At 52.5% G+C, this 16,092-nt stretch overlaps 1 protein-coding gene across 1 annotated transcript in view; it reads right to left on the reverse strand.

Annotated features, from left to right (window-relative positions):
* The window catches only part of ZAN (zonadhesin), a gene marked incomplete at its 3' end in the record, with an annotated part of 31,789 nt that extends 22,096 nt beyond the window's left edge, over positions 1-9,693 (reverse strand). Inside the window, exons 1-13 of the mRNA XM_079945242.1 lie at positions 9,346-9,693; positions 8,718-8,864; positions 8,305-8,576; positions 8,041-8,128; positions 7,095-7,247; positions 5,023-5,187; positions 4,594-4,685; positions 4,330-4,408; positions 4,092-4,238; positions 3,287-3,558; positions 2,893-2,977; positions 1,307-2,419; positions 464-648 (exon numbers count right to left, since the gene is read on the reverse strand). Of these exons, the coding sequence (XP_079801368.1) occupies positions 464-648; positions 1,307-2,419; positions 2,893-2,977; positions 3,287-3,558; positions 4,092-4,238; positions 4,330-4,408; positions 4,594-4,685; positions 5,023-5,187; positions 7,095-7,247; positions 8,041-8,128; positions 8,305-8,576; positions 8,718-8,864; positions 9,346-9,448 (2,901 nt within the window). The 5' untranslated portion in view covers positions 9,449-9,693. The remainder of the gene's footprint in view (positions 1-463; positions 649-1,306; positions 2,420-2,892; positions 2,978-3,286; positions 3,559-4,091; positions 4,239-4,329; positions 4,409-4,593; positions 4,686-5,022; positions 5,188-7,094; positions 7,248-8,040; positions 8,129-8,304; positions 8,577-8,717; positions 8,865-9,345) is intronic.
* Positions 9,694-16,092: the final 6,399 nt, after the last annotated feature.

The raw sequence follows: 16,092 nt of genomic DNA on the forward strand, positions 1-16,092 counted from the left end.
TGCCAGTGCAGGACGGAGAAATACAGAAATATCAAAGCTGCCAGGAGCACCGAGGACAGGGCCACGGGCTGACAAGATCTTCCACACAGCCTAGTGTCAGGCTGGGCCAAAGCAGGTGCTTCACAAGTATTTACTGTGTGAACAGAGCTGAGGGACTTCCCTGGTGGTCCAGTGGTTAAGACTCTGCACTTCCACTGCAAGGGGCACAGGTTCAATCCCTGGTCAGGGAACTAAGATCCCACATGCCGTGTGGCGTGGCCAAGAAAAGAAAATAATAAAGTTAAGGCAAAAAACCACACACCGAATGAATGACTCCACCACCGTGTCACAGCTGCCGGCGAGCTGACCCCTTGGGAATGTCCCATGGAGCCAAATTCATGTCACCTGGGGAGCAGGTGGCGCTGGACCCCAGGTGTTCTGCTCTCAGTCTCCCTCAGAGGATCTGGGCATCCTGGGGTCTCACCTTATAGTAATTGTCTTTGTAGGAGCAATTGCAGGAAGAGGCATTGATGCAGCGGGAGTCGCTGAACAGAAAGCCAGGATCGCAGACACAGCCGGACTTGCAAAGGAGCCCACAGCTGGGCGCGGGGCTCTGGCAGGATGCTGCGCAGGCGCAGCGCTCGTAGTGGGCATTCGGCGGGCAGCTCGCTGAGGGGAAAACAGCCTCCGTCAAGCCACCGGCTTTCCTCCTGTCTCCCCTCTACCCCCCACTCCCGTTCTTCTTGAAGAAGGAGGTCCATGTTACTCCACCATTCAAAGGAAGGAAGTCCTGACACAAACTACAATCTGGATGAACCTTGACAACAACATATGCTGAGAAAAAAGAAACCAGGTCCTCGGTATGAAATGTACCGAACAGACAGAACGCAGATTCGTGGTTGCCAGGGGCTGGGGGGCGGGGGGAATGGGAGTGACCGCTAACGGGTACGGGCTTTCCTTATGGGGTGATGCAAATGTCCTGACATGGAAAAGTGAGGATGGCTGCACAGTCTTGTGGATATGCTAAAACCACCAAATCATACACTTTGAAAGGATGAATTTTTACAGCAGTGAATTATATCTCAATTAAAAAAAAAAGCAATAGTAAGTCTAGTGCTTGGTTCCCAACAACTCCCGCTCCCCCATGCCCACCCCACCGCGGCCCTCTCACTCAGGGTCGTCCTCATCATCCTTTCTAAAGTCATCGTGTCTGGTTCCCCTCTCCTCTGAGACTGCAGTTTTCTACTGGAAGCGTCCGTTTCCCCAGCCCTCTCCCCTCATCACTGTCTCTGACTTTCAGCTCTTTGTCCAATGCTCCACCACAAACCTGGAGTAGGTCTTGGGGTTGCAGTGGTGGCCGGGGTCACGGTGGTCATGGAGGTACTTGGCATCATGAAAACTGTTGGCCAGGTGGGTACAAGAGTTGGGCTGGGCTGGGGTGTCGTGGGAACTGTGGGCCTTTCAGTGGGGACTGTGGGTTTTTCCGTGCGGATGGTGGTCCTTTCGGTGGGAACTGTGGGCCTTTCAGTGGGGACTGTGGGTTTTTCCGTGGGGATGGTGGTCTTTTTAGTGGGGATGGTGGTCCTTTCGGTGGGGACCGTGGGTTTTTCTGTGGGGATGGTGGTCTTTTTAGTGGGGATGGTGGTCCTTTCGGTGGGGACCGTGGGTTTTTCTGTGGGGATGGTGGTCTTTTTAGTGGGGATGGTGGTCCTTTCGGTGGGGACCGTGGGTTTTTCTGTGGGGATGGTGGTCTTTTTAGTGGGGAAGGTGGTCCTTTCTGTGGGGACCGTGGGTTTTTCTGTGGGGATGGTGGTCTTTTTAGTGGGGAAGGTGGTCCTTTCTGTGGGGACCGTGGGTTTTTCTGTGGGGATGGTGGTCTTTTTAGTGGGGAAGGTGGTCCTTTCTGTGGGGACCGTGGGTTTTTCTGTGGGGATGGTGGTCTTTTTAGTGGGGAAGGTGGTCCTTTCTGTGGGGACCGTGGGTTTTTCTGTGGGGATGGTGGTCTTTTTAGTGGGGAAGGTGGTCCTTTCTGTGGGGACCGTGGGTTTTTCTGTGGGGATGGTGGTCTTTTTAGTGGGGAAGGTGGTCCTTTCTGTGGGGACCGTGGGTTTTTCTGTGGGGATGGTGGTCTTTTTAGTGGGGAAGGTGGTCCTTTCGGTGGGGACCGTGGGTTTTTCTGTGGGGATGGTGGTCTTTTTAGTGGGGAAGGTGGTCCTTTCGGTGGGGACCGTGGGTTTTTCTGTGGGGATGGTGGTCTTTTTAGTGGGGAAGGTGGTCCTTTCGGTGGGGGCCACAGGTTTCCCTGTGGGGATGGTGAATATTTCAGTGGGGACGGTGGGTGTTTCCTCAGGGGCCACAAGTTTCTCTGTGCAGACAGGGGTTTCAGGAGGGCCAGTGCAGGTAACGGCAGGTTTGGAAGGAGGCGCTACTGATGCAGGTCCTGCAAAGAAAATAAATCCCTGGAGTTTAGTCAGAATCGTACCACCCCGCCCTTGACTCACATCTAATTGGAATGGGTGCGCTCAAAGCAGTAACTCATTCACGCCTCTCCTTCTCCTCCCCGCCCCAGCCTCCACTCAGGTAACACTGACCAACACCATTCCTAACATACGCCCGATCTTGCGCCGGGTACAGGAAACAAATAACAAATAGGATATCAGCCTTCCCTTCGGGATCACCATTCACTAGGTGAGGGGTCTGACCCCAGAAATCCACGGCGTCAAAGTCCCACTCACTCAAGCAAGCATTCTGATGGGGCTGGGAAGGTACGGGTGGGCAGAATATAGGAAACAAAGCTGCGTGAGGACTCGACACAAAAGAGGACTTGCATTTTAAGCAGCTCACGCAGAGAAGCCCAAGAGATGGTCATCCTGGAGCATGGCCCGCTTTCCGGGACCTGGGGTTTTGTCTTACCTTGACAGGTCCCGTGACTGATCAAGATGAAACCCAGAGCAACAATGAAGGCGGTGCTGGTGCCCCTCTCGGCCTCAAACATCAGCTGAAGGTACGAGGGAGAAAGAAGCAAGAGAGAGATGAAAGTGAATCCCCGTCAACTCAGCGACTCTCCGGGCAGAGGGTCTGTCCTCTGCTAAGATGTCGCCTTGTTCTGGCCTCAACAGTGCAACGGGGGCCCGGGCCCCTTCCAGGAGCCAGAGAGCCTCACAGGGAACACAGAGCACCCTCTGCTCTGCTGTTTTTCCAGTGTCTCATCCTCTCAGCCCTGGTTGTGCTCCCTGATCCCAGGCGTTATGTCCCCCTCACCTGGCCTCACAGTGACACTTAAAGAGCGACTCTCTCTGTCTCTCACCTGCATGGGCTGTTGATGTCCCGAAGGGACGGTGATGGAGACGTTCAGCCAGTCAGCGCTTTGAGACCCAACTCGTTCCCAGAGAGGAGTTGGGGAACTGTCCGCAGGGCTCCCCAGCAGAAGCCTGAGCTTTGTGCCATTCCCGAGGCCATACATGTGGTAGGTAAACTCCACACAGATCGCACCCGGGGCACAGAAGGTCCGGCTCGTCAGTCTGAAAGACTGGCCTGCCTGGGAGAACTTGTCAGCCTCAAGGTAGACAAAGTGACCCTCTGGGCAAAAGAAGGGAACAGGCACGGTGAGAAACCTGCAGAGGACAAGTCTGGTGCTTTCTTGAGCGACATCTTGCTTTCCAAATGGGGATCTGATGCAAACACCCAAACTCCCCACATTGCAGTGGGGTGTTTGTTTGTTTGTTTTGTTTTTTTCTCTGCTCATTTTAGACTTCTAACTAAGAAGGCAGGATCAGAAAGAAAGGGAAAACCAAGCCAGCAACCCAGATTCCTTTGTTGGCTGTACCAGTCAATGTCTTGACTGAAAATGACCCAGTGGATTTTGAGGCCTTGGGCTCAATGAAGCACTATACCTGGATCTTCTGGGGGTTTCAAGTGACCCCAGAACCACGAGAATCCTCAGCTCACTCTACCTCTGTGGCCTCCACAGCTCTGGCCCCATGGCGGCTTCCCAGGAAACACCCGCTGGCTGACCCTCACCGCCTACACCTTGCGTCAATCATACCAGTCCACCCCCTCGCTGGGAGCAGATTCAGTAACTCGTTGGCTTGAGGGGTCCTCCATCTCCTCACCTCCATTAAGGGAGGCTCCCGAGGGGCCTGTACCCTGGATGAGCGTGTTTTTACTTCCCTGGGTCCAGTGTCCGCCATCCTGTAATGCCTGGACCCAGTCACAGAAGGGATGGGCCTCATCTTCAAAGTCACACTGAGGAAAGCTCTCTGGGGGATCAAAATGGGAGATGGGAGAAATCTGGGCCATGCTCTCTATTCCTCCCCCATCCCCAACCCCCATTCTCAGAGCTGCTCTCACCCCCGCAGGGAGCAATGCTGATTGCATCCACCGCCACCACTGGCTCTGGGATCTCCCCAAACACGCCCACCACGGTGAACTGAAGAGAGAGGGAGAAGGGGCCGGGAGTGAGCAAACAGCCCAAATGTTCAGCCCCCTCCATTTGATTTTACTCTCTTCAGGGACCCAGGCACCCGGCTTCCAGGGCCCAGATCTTCAGTCCTTGTCAATAACAGGTGCGCCTCCCACGTCCAAGGAGACCTGACACCTCCTGCTCCTCTGTACCTGAATCTGTCCCTGGCCTGTGTAATTGACAGAAACGGGCTGCCAGTTGGGTCCGGGTTGTCCTGAAAAGAGTGTGTGTTTCCGGCGGCTGCCTACAATGGAAGGAACCCAAGAGAGCAGTGAGATGACTGGGGGCTGGAAAATGACTTCAAACCTATACTCAGAAGGATGAGTAGCAGAGGGACCACTTGGAGTGGATTCCCCTCCCCGACGTGCAAGCACGTCTTTCTCTCTCTCACTCTCCTGGCGTTTTTATCTATTTTTCCAGAACCCTGTGCCTTCCGCTCCCAAATTCCACTCCGCAGAATCATCTTGCAAGTATCCCAGGTTTCCCCAGACCCCAAGAGATGCCCCCACGTTTCCTCGTCAACCCAACCCTGGGAGAAGAGCCTCAGGACAGTGTAAATGCCATGACGTTGTCACTCTCACCCAAGTCAGAAGCATAGACCGTGAGGGCTGCGCCAGGAGACTGGCCACGTAGGGTGTAGTGAAAGGACAGGCTCAGGCAGCCGAAGGACTGGAGCACAGGGCTCAGGAGGGCAGAGCTCTGCCTCGGTTTTGCATTCTTGGGGTCCAGGAGCATGTAGAAGCCGCCTGGGAAGGAAAAGGCCAGTAAAGTGGGGGATGGCACAGGGATAGGGGCTGCGAGGGCAGGGAGCCTGGCCCTGGGGAGCCCTAACAGTTGCCTAGGATCAGCCGGCGCTGAGATGGGCCTAAACCCATCACACGACTGGCTGAGGCCTTGGTTCCTTCCAGAAGTGCTTGGCAGGTCTCGGTGAGGACGCGGGCGCCGCCCAAGAAACGCGGCATCCTCTCAGAAGCAGCCAGAATCCTGTCCTTTGGATTCAGACTTTTGAGGTCCCCCCACAGGCACATCCTCTTCCTTTTCTTAACCCACTAGACATAGCTGCTTCACGCAAAGTGGTGAGAGTCCCGATCTGATGCGGACCGGCAGGGATTTCCCGCCCCCTGCCGCCAGCTCACGCAGCCAATCAGCCCGGACCCCGCTCCGTGACGCAACTGGTAGCCGTGGGAAGGAGGGGGGAATTAAAGAGGCCTCCGACCGCGCGCACGCACGTGCCGGACGCCCCACGGGGTTCTGCCTGGAGAGTGAAACCCGGAAAGGTGGCCTTCTGAAAGGGAGAGAAGACGGCCGAAGAGGAGGGAGTGGGCAGAAGTGAGAGAGAAAAGAAAGGAGCCAACAGGGAAGAAGGAGGGAAAGAGTAAAATGGTGAAAGAACGCAACAAGTGTCCATGCTGGGACGTCTGAGAAATGGAAAAGGAGATGCGGGAGAGAAAGAGGAAAGATGGAAAAACATAAGGAAGGGAGCAAGGTGGAAAAAGGAAGAGAGAGAAAATGGAAACAAACAAACAAACAAACAAACCCAACAACGTTTACTGAAACTGCTGGGCACGGGATTTGGTGCTAAATCTAAGGGGAATGCAGAGATGGGCTGGCCCTGCCCTGTTCTCCAGGGGCTTAGAATGAACGTGGGGTGGGGTTTTCACCAGGTCTTTCTAGAAAGCAAACCTCAGGCAGCAGGAAAGATCAGAGGAAGGAGAGCAAGGATTTGGGGGGAGGGAAGGATGGAGAAGAATGGCCTCTGTCCTTGCCCCATCCCTTCAGTGGATTCTCATACAAAAAAACCCAGGTGATCCTTTTAAAGGTAAGTAGATAAGGTCACTCCTCTGCTCCAAATCCTGCAAGGGCTCCCCATCCACATAGAATAAAAGCCACAATCAGTCCTGACAATGGTCTGCCCCTCCTAGGACCCATCTGAGCTCATTCTTTCCATCCCAGCCACGTGGCTCCTTGCTGCACTTCAACACCCACCCCCCAAGCCACTGCTACCTCAGGGTCTTTGCATGGCTGGCCCCTCTGCTTAGAATGTTCTTCCCCTCGATAATTTCGTGCCTCACTCCCTCACCTCCTAAAAGTTTGTGCTCAAATGTGACCTGTCTGAGATCTACTCTGACCACCCTATTTAAAACTTACAACCCACCCTACCCTGCTCTCCCGATCCCCTTACTTTGTTCAACTTTTTTTTTTTTTTCTGATAGCGCTGGTCATCTTAAAGCTTATATAATTTACTTCTTTATTGTTTCAGGAACTGTCTCCTCCTTGTCCCCCACCATCCTCTGTCTGTTTTGTAAGCTGATGCATCTCAACGGCCTGGGACTTGGCATATTGTAGGTGCTCAATAAATATTTGTTGGATGAATGAAGAAGGAAGGGTGTCAGGGAAAAGAGGTGAGGAGTCGGCTGTGTTGGGTCTACCGGCTGTAGGGCTTTTGGGGTGGCAGTGGGGGAAGCTGGCTGGGTGCTTAAATCTGTTTTCTGTCCTGTAACTTAAGCTGATGGAGGTCTGAGCTCGCTGACTTTCGCCCCAGGCCATCCCAAGAGAGTTATTGTAGGGTGGTCAGGCAAGCATCGTAAACTCCCGCAAAGGTCACTAGAAGCTCAGAAAGTCAAAGGACGGAAGAAGCATGGCCATTACTCACTACCAGGGCTAGAGAAGTCATCCTCAGGCCCCACGTTCGGCACCCCTGTTGACCCCTTCTTCTGGACCCACTTGGCCCCAGAGGCCGTCGGGATCCAGCTCCAGCCACAGAGATCATTTGGAGTGTCAAAACTGCACGTTTGCGTCTTGCAGACTGAGGGAAAAGGAAAGAGGAAGGATTTAGCTTTTTCTAAGGGGAGGCAGCTCAGAAAAGTATGCCTCAAACACAACATTGTTAATCAACTATACTCCAATATAAGATAAAAATTTTTAAAAAAAGAAAAGTATGCCTCAGTCTGGAGTCAGAACTCTTGAGTCTCAGCCTGGGTCCTAATGTGAGCCACGGCCGGCTTGCAAGCCAGATATGGACTTGCTCCCCCGTGGCTGTGTTCCTGGCACGGATTACTTAGGCTGCCCAAACCTCAGTTTCCCCATCGATAAACTGGGAACAACAGCACTGGCCTGTTGTAAGTTACACCCCGTGTGGGAGCATCTGGCACAGTTCCTGTGCTCAGTAAGTGTTGGCTCCTTGCATGCAGCTTCTGGAATGTCCCTTCCCTTGAATTCGCTCCCCTCAAACCTCTAACATCAGCCTAGAGTGCTAATTCTGGATAGATCTGGGGTAACAGCCAGGTTGACCAAATGTCCAGGTTTGCCAGAGACTGAGGGGTTTCCTGAGATGCAGCACTTCCGTGCTAAAAGAGGGACCGCCCAGGACAAATCAGAACGCTGGCCACTCTAGGACAGGTGTCACCACAATTCTGTGTTCCAGGAGAACGTCTCTGTAGATGTGGCTGCTTCAGTGGTCAAAGGTGTGGCGTGTGGAAGTAAGGGGAAGCAAGTCGCCCCAGCTCTGGAAGAAACCAGGGTCTCGGTCCCTGAGCTACTCCTGCCACCTGGGCAGATGTATAGGCGTGGGGGGAAGAGGAGGAGGGACGGGGGCTCACCCCGACTGCAGGAGCCCCGACGGATAGAGATGGCATCCAGAGCGATGTCCAGATAAGCCGTGCTGCCCCTGACTCCTTCAAATGTCAGCTGCGGGAGGGAGGGGGGATCACCCACGCTGTGAGCCCCTTTGCCTCGGGCTCCCACTTTCCTGCCTGAATTCAGGTGGCCCAGCCCCCGTGCCCCTCCTTGTCCCAGCCCAGCCCCTCCTGGACCCCCCACAGCCAGAGTCCCACTGGGACCCAAGGCCGTGTCTTCGGCCTCACCCGACTGGGCAGGATGCGCCCGATGGGCACCGTGACGGCGGTGGGTATCCAGGAGGGGCTCTGGGTGTTCCTGTGTTTCCAGAGCACGTTGGGGCGCTTGCCCTTGGGGTCCGTGGTCAACAGCAGCTTGAGCTGGGCGCCCCACGACGGCCCGAACATGTAGTAGGCGAAGCGCACGCAGAGGAGGCCTTGCTCCCACACGGGGGGGCTGCGCAGGCGCGCCACCCCGCCCGGGCGGAAGGTGTTGGAGTCCATGCGCAGGTAGTAGCCCTCTGGGGGAGGCAGAGCCAGGGATGGTGAGGCCCTGCCGCCCCCCTTCCCAGAGCCCGGGTATCACTTCCGGCCGCCTCCCTGCACCCAGATCCACCAGTGTCCACCTCCCAGATGCCTCCCTAAACCTTCGGCTTCCTCACTTCCATTGGGGTACCCGCCGGGGGGCGCGGTGCTGCTGGTGGGGGAGGGCTCACTGGCCCGAGTCCAGGCCCCGTCATCTTTAGACACTTGGCTCCAATCACAGAGGGGTTTGGAGTCATCCTCAAAATCACACTGGGTGAGAACGGCTGGGAAGAAAGGGCCACCGTGAGGCCAGGAGAGGGCAGAGGGGAGGGGGTCGGCTGCAGAGCCAGTGGGGCTGGGGGGGGTTAGGAGGTGGGGGGAGGGAAGCAGAAAAGGGTTGCAAGGTGGCCACTAAGATTTAGGGTCCAGAGCAGAGATTTGGGAAAGGGAAGCTGAGAAATAAGTCTTCTCTTAGGAGAAATTCAGGGCTGGGGTCGGTGAGGGGCAGAATGACTAGGTCAGGGGTTGCAAACGGAGGTCGCAGGCAGGCAGGCTTGTCTGGGAAGCATACATTTGTTGTTGTTCATTTGAATGTGGATGTTTCAGGCAGGACTTGTACTCTACTCCTCCCCGGTTCCCTCCCCGCCCCATCCTCTGAGGGCTGCCCTTCACACATTTATTACATATTTATGTCATCACCCTGCCTGAGGGCACCTGGGGTGGCCACCCCTGGGAGGGACTGAGCAGCCCCGGCTTCCAACTCACAGTTTTCCCTCGAGCTGCTAGAGACGGGCTTCCAGTCCAGAGGCTTCTCTTTCCTTGGCATTGATTTGGAGACAGAGAGAAAAAAAATAAATGTGATCCTCATCGTTACCAAGAACTGTTAAGCCTCCAGGACTGTGAGCTTTCTGGAGGATTGTTCCTTTCTTTTTATCCATATTGTATCAACGTGTATGCAGTGACATGTATTTACTTGAAGGTTTTCAAATAGGTCACTCACAGCCTTCTCACCTTAAGCTGTCATCTGTCTCCTAGAAAGCATCTCCCCTCCAAGTTCCTCACATCCCCACTGGTCCCTCCACCCCTCCATGCCCTGGATGTCACGAGGGGGTTCTCTCGCATGAGAAAGAACCAGTTTCTTTGTATGGGAATTCTCACGCAGCGCCTAAGCGTTTGGCAGTGTTCCCCACAGAGTAGGGACTGTATGGGTCCCATGTTGCCAGGTAGGTGTCAGGGATGTTATTGCCCCAACTGAACACACAGATGAGCAACACCTTAGAAATTCCACAGAGAAGCCAGCTGCCCTTTTCCAGGTGGTGTGGGCCACGTAGAACAGCCCTTTGTTTTAGTAGTTCAAGTCCTGCTCGTTCAAATCCCCTCAAACAAGCTCCAGGACACCAAGCCACCCATCATTTCTTGCTGCTTCCTACTTGCTGTCTGTCTGTCCGCTGGGTCTGCTCTGGGTGTTGTCCTTTTTCTGAAGGCTCGACCTCTCTCTCCTCCCCTGCCATGCTCAGACCTGTCTCCCCGGCTCTGCACCTCCTTCCTCTCTCCTCGCCCTTCAGCTCTGTCCTGCTCGCACTGAGCTGCTCACGCATCTCAGGTCCAGGCTTGTGGGCTGCGGGGCTCCACCCATTCCTGTTCAGCATCCTTCTCACACCCATCACTCCCGCCTTCCTTACCAGGGCCGTGCCCTTCATCGCTAGCCCACTTGCCCCTTCCAGCTTCGCCCCTCGCTCTTCCTCAGAGCCACCCCCAGCTGCCCCCTGAGCCCAGCTTACCGGGCAGGGGTAGGCATGAGGCCCTGGCCCCAGGCAGCCCCCAGCAGCAGCAGCAGAGTCCAGACTGGAGGAGCCATGCGGGACCTCAGAAGCAGCTCTCAGGGGAGAGGAGAAAGGCGGAGTGAGGGGCCCAGGCCACCTTATTCACCCCCACCCCTCCTCACTTGGCACCCTCCTGAGGATGCCATGAACACTGGACAGAGAACACAAGAAAGCTCTGGGAAATGAAAACTGTGAGCGCTGAAATGTAAAAGCCAGTAGAAGAGTTATACATTGAAATCAAGAGAAATCAAAACGAGAGCAAGAGAGAAGGAAAGAAAGAAAGAAAGGAGGGACTTGGAGGGTTGGTCCAGGAAGCCTAACATTCAACCAGAAGGGTTCAAAAAAGAAAGAACAAAGGAAAAGAAATTACTTAAGAAAAACCACAGAAGAAGATTTCCCGGAACAGATGTAGGAGCCTCTTGATTAAAAGGGGTCTGGTACGATGAATGCAGAGAGACCCATGAAAGGCACGTCATGAAATTTCAGAACATCAGGGCTGAAGAGAAGATCCTAAACACTTTCAGACAGAAGAAAGCAGGTCACGTACTAAGGATCAGGAATCAGCGTGACACGGGACTTTTCACTAGCAACCACGGATTCTATGAGGCAGTGGAACATTGTCTGCAGAATTCCAACAGAAAACCATTTCAAACCTAAAGTGCTATAGCTAGCAACAGTATCCAAGGCGACGGAAAGATGGAGTAAAGTGAGGACTGAAAATGCTTCTTGGCAAAGAATTGAAAAAGACAAGTCACAGAGGAAGACCTACAAGCAGCCAGTATACGTTGGAAAAGATTTTCTGCTTCTGGGACTTCCCTGGTGGTGCAGTGGTTAAAACTCCATGCTCCCAATGCAGGGGGCCCGGGTTTGATCCCTGGTCAGGGAACTAGATCCCACATGAGTGCCACAACTAAGAGTTTGCATGCCACAACTAAGGAGCAGGTGAGCCACAATTAAGGAGCCCACATACGGCAACTAAGGAGCCAGCAAGCCACAAGTAAGACCTGACACAACCAAATAAAAATAAATAAATAAATATGAAATTAAAAATTTTTTAAATGTTCTGCTTCTGTTATAAGAGGGGAAATGCTAGTCAAAACTACAACTTTCATGTTGACAACAATTTAAAAGATTGAAGCATTGAGTGTTGGCCAGAATGCAGGTAGACACACTAAAATACATTGATGCTAAGACTGCATGTTGGTGAAAACGTCTTAGAAGATAATTTGACAATGACCGTTTAACTTTCAAATGTGCTTATCTTTGACCCAGCGATACCTTTGTAGGAATCTTCCCACATAAATACGTGCGTATTTTCACAAAGATGTACATACCTTAAAGACGTTAATTGCAGCATCATTTACAATAGGAAAAGAAATCGAGGTTACCTAAATGTTTGCCAGGAGTTGTGTGTTTGGATCGTATTCAAGGAATATTATTTATACAAAGGAATATTATACAGGTATTAAAAAGAATGGCACTCCTCAAAAAATTGACAGTAGAATTACCATATTGCCCAGCAATTCCACTTCTGGGTATATGCCCAAAAGAATTGAAAGCAGGGACTTGAACAGATACTTGTACACCTATGTTTATAGTGGTGTTATCAAAATAGCCGAAAGGTGACAGCAACCCAAGGGCCCATAGACAGATGAGTTTTTTTTTTTTTTACTGAGATGTAGTTGATTTACAATGTTGTGTTAATTTCATATGCACGTGTTTTGAGTAGAGGTGTAGAGATGGAACTAGGACACACAGACAGCTGTTCATGGTGGCTCCCTCCGGGAGGGGGTGGCCGGGCTCTCCATGCATTCTGCATACTTATGCACACGACAAGGATGTTTCCAGGCCTTCCTGTGTAACGGGTGTGGTTCATTATAGGGACCTTAGTGAAAGCCATTTGAGGAGCCTGGTTGGGAGGAAATCAGACTGGAGGGTTCAAGGAGGGAGCGGAAGTTGAAGAAGGAATCCCACCAGGAGGGGACAGCGTTTTGGGGCTGTTTGGCCATCTAGAGGGGACTCGGAGGGCAGGTGCTGAAGTTAGGATGAGGTAAGGTCTTTTCAAAATAAGAGAAATTTGAGCCTGTATAAATACTCATGGGAAGGTGGGTGGGAAGAGTTCAGAACGAAAACAGCAGGAGGGGCAAAAGCCAGCTCTGTGATGGGGGGCGGTGGGGGGATGCACCATGCCAGTGCACATCTAGCGGCTTCCATTTTATCTGTGAAGTGGCAGGTGAATGGAGAAGGTTCTGCTGGCAAGAAGGTCACAGGAGCGCCCCTCCCAGGCAAGCTCCCTGGTGGTGCTGCCCACAGCCAGCAAGTCCCTACCTCCCAGCCCTGCCAATGCTAGCCCTCCCTCCGCCGCCCACCCCTTCCCACCTTCTGCCAGGCTCGACAGCTGTATCAATGTGCATTCCTGGGGCTGGACAGGTAAGTGCTTTGCTACGGAGCGGAGCGTGGAAAAGGAATCCGTGACTCAGGTCACTGATGACAGGAAGGGAAGGGAGCTGGTTGGGGAAGGCTTTTGGCAAGAGGTGACACCTGAGGGGCTTTCTGAAGTATCAAGAGGGACTTCCATGGCGGTCCAGCGGTTAGACGCTGAGCTTCCGCTGCAGGGGGCGCAGGTTCGATCCCTGGTCGGGGAACTAAGATCCCCCATGCCACGCGGTGTGGCCAAAAAAAAAATACCAAGAGATGGTAACTAGGCAAAGAAGTTGGGAAGGCACATTCCAGGAAGAGGGAATGTTCAAGCTTAGAGGGAGCATGACACTTGGAGGATAGCTGAGCGTGTGTGTGTGTGTGTGTGTGTGTGTGTGTGTGTGTGTGTGTGTAGGCAGGGGCCCTGTCTTGGAGGACCTTGAATGCCATAGCTTTGTGGAGCCACCAACAGTTTTGAAGCAGTGGGTGTGACTTGATTCCACTTGCGTTTTCAAAAGGCTACTCCAGCATCCCCAGGTGGATATGGATGAAGGAGGGGCTGGGCAGAGCTAGGGAGATGGGAGAGGAGGTTGTGGAAGGTGAGAGATGGGAGGGGCCGATGGACGCTGATGTCAAGGTAGCGGGAGTGGGGGATGCAAGTGGATCGAGATCTTTCCAGGAGCCGGAAATAGCAATTCTTGCCGGCTCACCTAACTGAATCTCATGTTCTCCCTCTTTCTTAAAAAAATGTATTTTATTGAAGTATAGTTGATTTACAATGTTGTGTTAATCTGCTGTACAGCAAAGTGATTCAGTTGTATATATATATATACTTTTTCATATTCTTTTCCATTATGGTTTTTCACAGGCTATTGAATATAGTTCCCTGTGCTATACAGTAGAACCTTGTTGTTTATCCATCCTATATATAATAGTTTGCATCTGCTACTTCCAAACTCCCACTCCATTCCTCCCCCAGCCCCCTCCCCCTTGGCAACCACAAGTCTGTTCTCTATATCTGTGAGTCTGTTTCATTTGTTTTTGTTTCATAGATAAGTTCATTTGTGTCAAATTTCAGATTCTACATATAAATGATATCATATGGTATTTGCCTTTCTTTCTTTTTTAAAAAATATTTATTTATTTAGCTGCGCCGGGTCTTTAGTTGTGGCATGCGGGATCTTTTAGTTGCGGCATGCAGGATCTAGTTCCCTGACCAGAGATTGAACCCAGGCCCCCTGCCTTGGAGTCTTAACCACTGGACCACCAGAGAAGTCCCTGTCTTTCTCTTTCTGACTTACTTCACTTGGCATGATAATCTCTAGGTCCATCCATGTTGCTGCAAATGGCATTATTTCGTTATTTTTTATGGCTGAGTAGTATTCCATTGTATATATGTACCACATCTTCTTAATTCATTCATCTGTCGGTGGACATTTAAGTGCTTTCCATGTCTTGGCTATTGTGAATAATGCTGCTATGAACATAGGAGTGCATGTATCTTTTTGAATTATAGTTTTGTCCAGATATGTGCCCAGGAGTGGGATTGCTGGATCATACAGCAACTCTATTTTTAGTTTTTTTTGGTTTTTTTTTTTTGCGGTACGCGGGCCTCTCACTGTTGTGGCCTCTCCCGTTGCGGAGCAACAGGCTCCGGACGCGCAGGCTCAGCGGCCATGGCTCACGGGCCCAGCCCCTCCGCGGCATGTGGGATCTTCCCGGAACGGGGCACAAACCCATGTCCCCTGCATCAGCAGGCGGACTCTCAACCACTGCACCACCAGGGAAGCCCTATTTTTAGTTTTTTGAGGAACCTCCATACTGTTTTCCATAGTGGCTGCACAGGTGTACGTTCCCACCAACAGTGTAGGAGGGTTCCCTTTTCTCCCCATCCTCTCCAGCATTTGCTATTTGTAGATTTTTTTGATGATGGCCATTCTGACCAGTGTGAGGTGATACCTCATTGTAATTTTGATTTGCATTTCTCTAATAATTAGCTATGTTGAGCATATTTTCATGTGCCTGTTTCACGTGCCAATCTCATGTTCTCTTCATCGCAAAATTCTTATCCTCATTTCCTGCATGTGGAAACTGAGCTCTAGAGAAATGATGTCAGTTGCCCAGCAGAAGGGCATGGTGCTGACGGTCCCTACGAGGTGTCCTGCCAAGTCCCATGGTTCCCTGAAGTGCATCTAAATGGGGCCAAGGTTCCATCCCAGCCAGAGCAGATCTGCCTTTGTCAGTTTCATCAATAGCAAGTCTACATGAGAATGCAGCTAAGAGGGTGGTTTTGCCGCTTCTTAAAAACAGCATTGACGCTTGCTCATGGCTCTATCTTGGCTGGTGGGCTGGCCTGGCAGCAAGATGAACTATCGTGAATCCAGAGTTCCTGTATCCCACGCCCAGGTGTTCCTAGAAATCTTCAGTTTCATTCCCTTTACTTTGGCAGCCCCCATCCCTACTGTCAAATCTATGCCCAGTGTGCCTGGCCTTGGCCCCTGACATGTGACAGGGTTGCCTGGGCCAGCCATTCTCATGAGCTGTCAGGGAGGGGCCGGTGCTGTCATGCCCCAGGTGTTGGAGCGGGAAGTCCCAACCCCCTTCGGAGTCCTGGGCGCTCCTTCTGCCCAAGTGAGCACCCACAGAGCCCACGGAGGGGGTCAATCCCGAAAAAGAGAGATCCTCTGCCCCTTTATATCAAAGCTGGGGGTGTAAAGGATGTCCAGCCCAAACCCCGATCTCCCCTTCCTCCAGAGCAGGTTAGGAGAGCATTCAACAAAGGGACAAAGCCAGGAAAGGGTTAACCCAGGGAAAAGCAGCAGAAGCCAATTGATCCCCAGCCCCTCCAGGTTAGGCAATAAGTCCTCTGAGGGCTGCTCTCGCTGACCTCCCTCTGGCGCCGCAGAGCTGGACGGTCACAGCTTCCAGCCTGTCTGGTGGTGGGGGGTTGGTGCTCGGGCAGGACAGGAAGGAATGTGGTGTGGGAGGGAACCACGGGCTCTGCCTTTTGGGGAGTCCAGAATGGGCAAGGCCCCAGAGGCTTTGTCACCTGACAAGACTGACAGGAATAGGTGTGAGGGACCCTGGGATGTGGAAGAACCTGGGAATCACTCCAGGAAGCTGCAGCCAGTCCAGGCTTCCCTGTGTGTCCTTGGACACTTTGCTTATCTGCTCTGGGCTTCAGTTTCCTCATCTGTAAGATGGAGAGACCAGCACAGCTAAGGTTTTTTAAAAACCAGAAATTGTGTGTGTGTGGTATAATTTTTTTAAT

The sequence above is a fragment of the Stenella coeruleoalba genome (genome assembly GCF_951394435.1).
Source record: "Stenella coeruleoalba genome assembly, chromosome: 15".
Taxonomy (NCBI): Eukaryota; Metazoa; Chordata; class Mammalia; order Artiodactyla; family Delphinidae; genus Stenella; species Stenella coeruleoalba.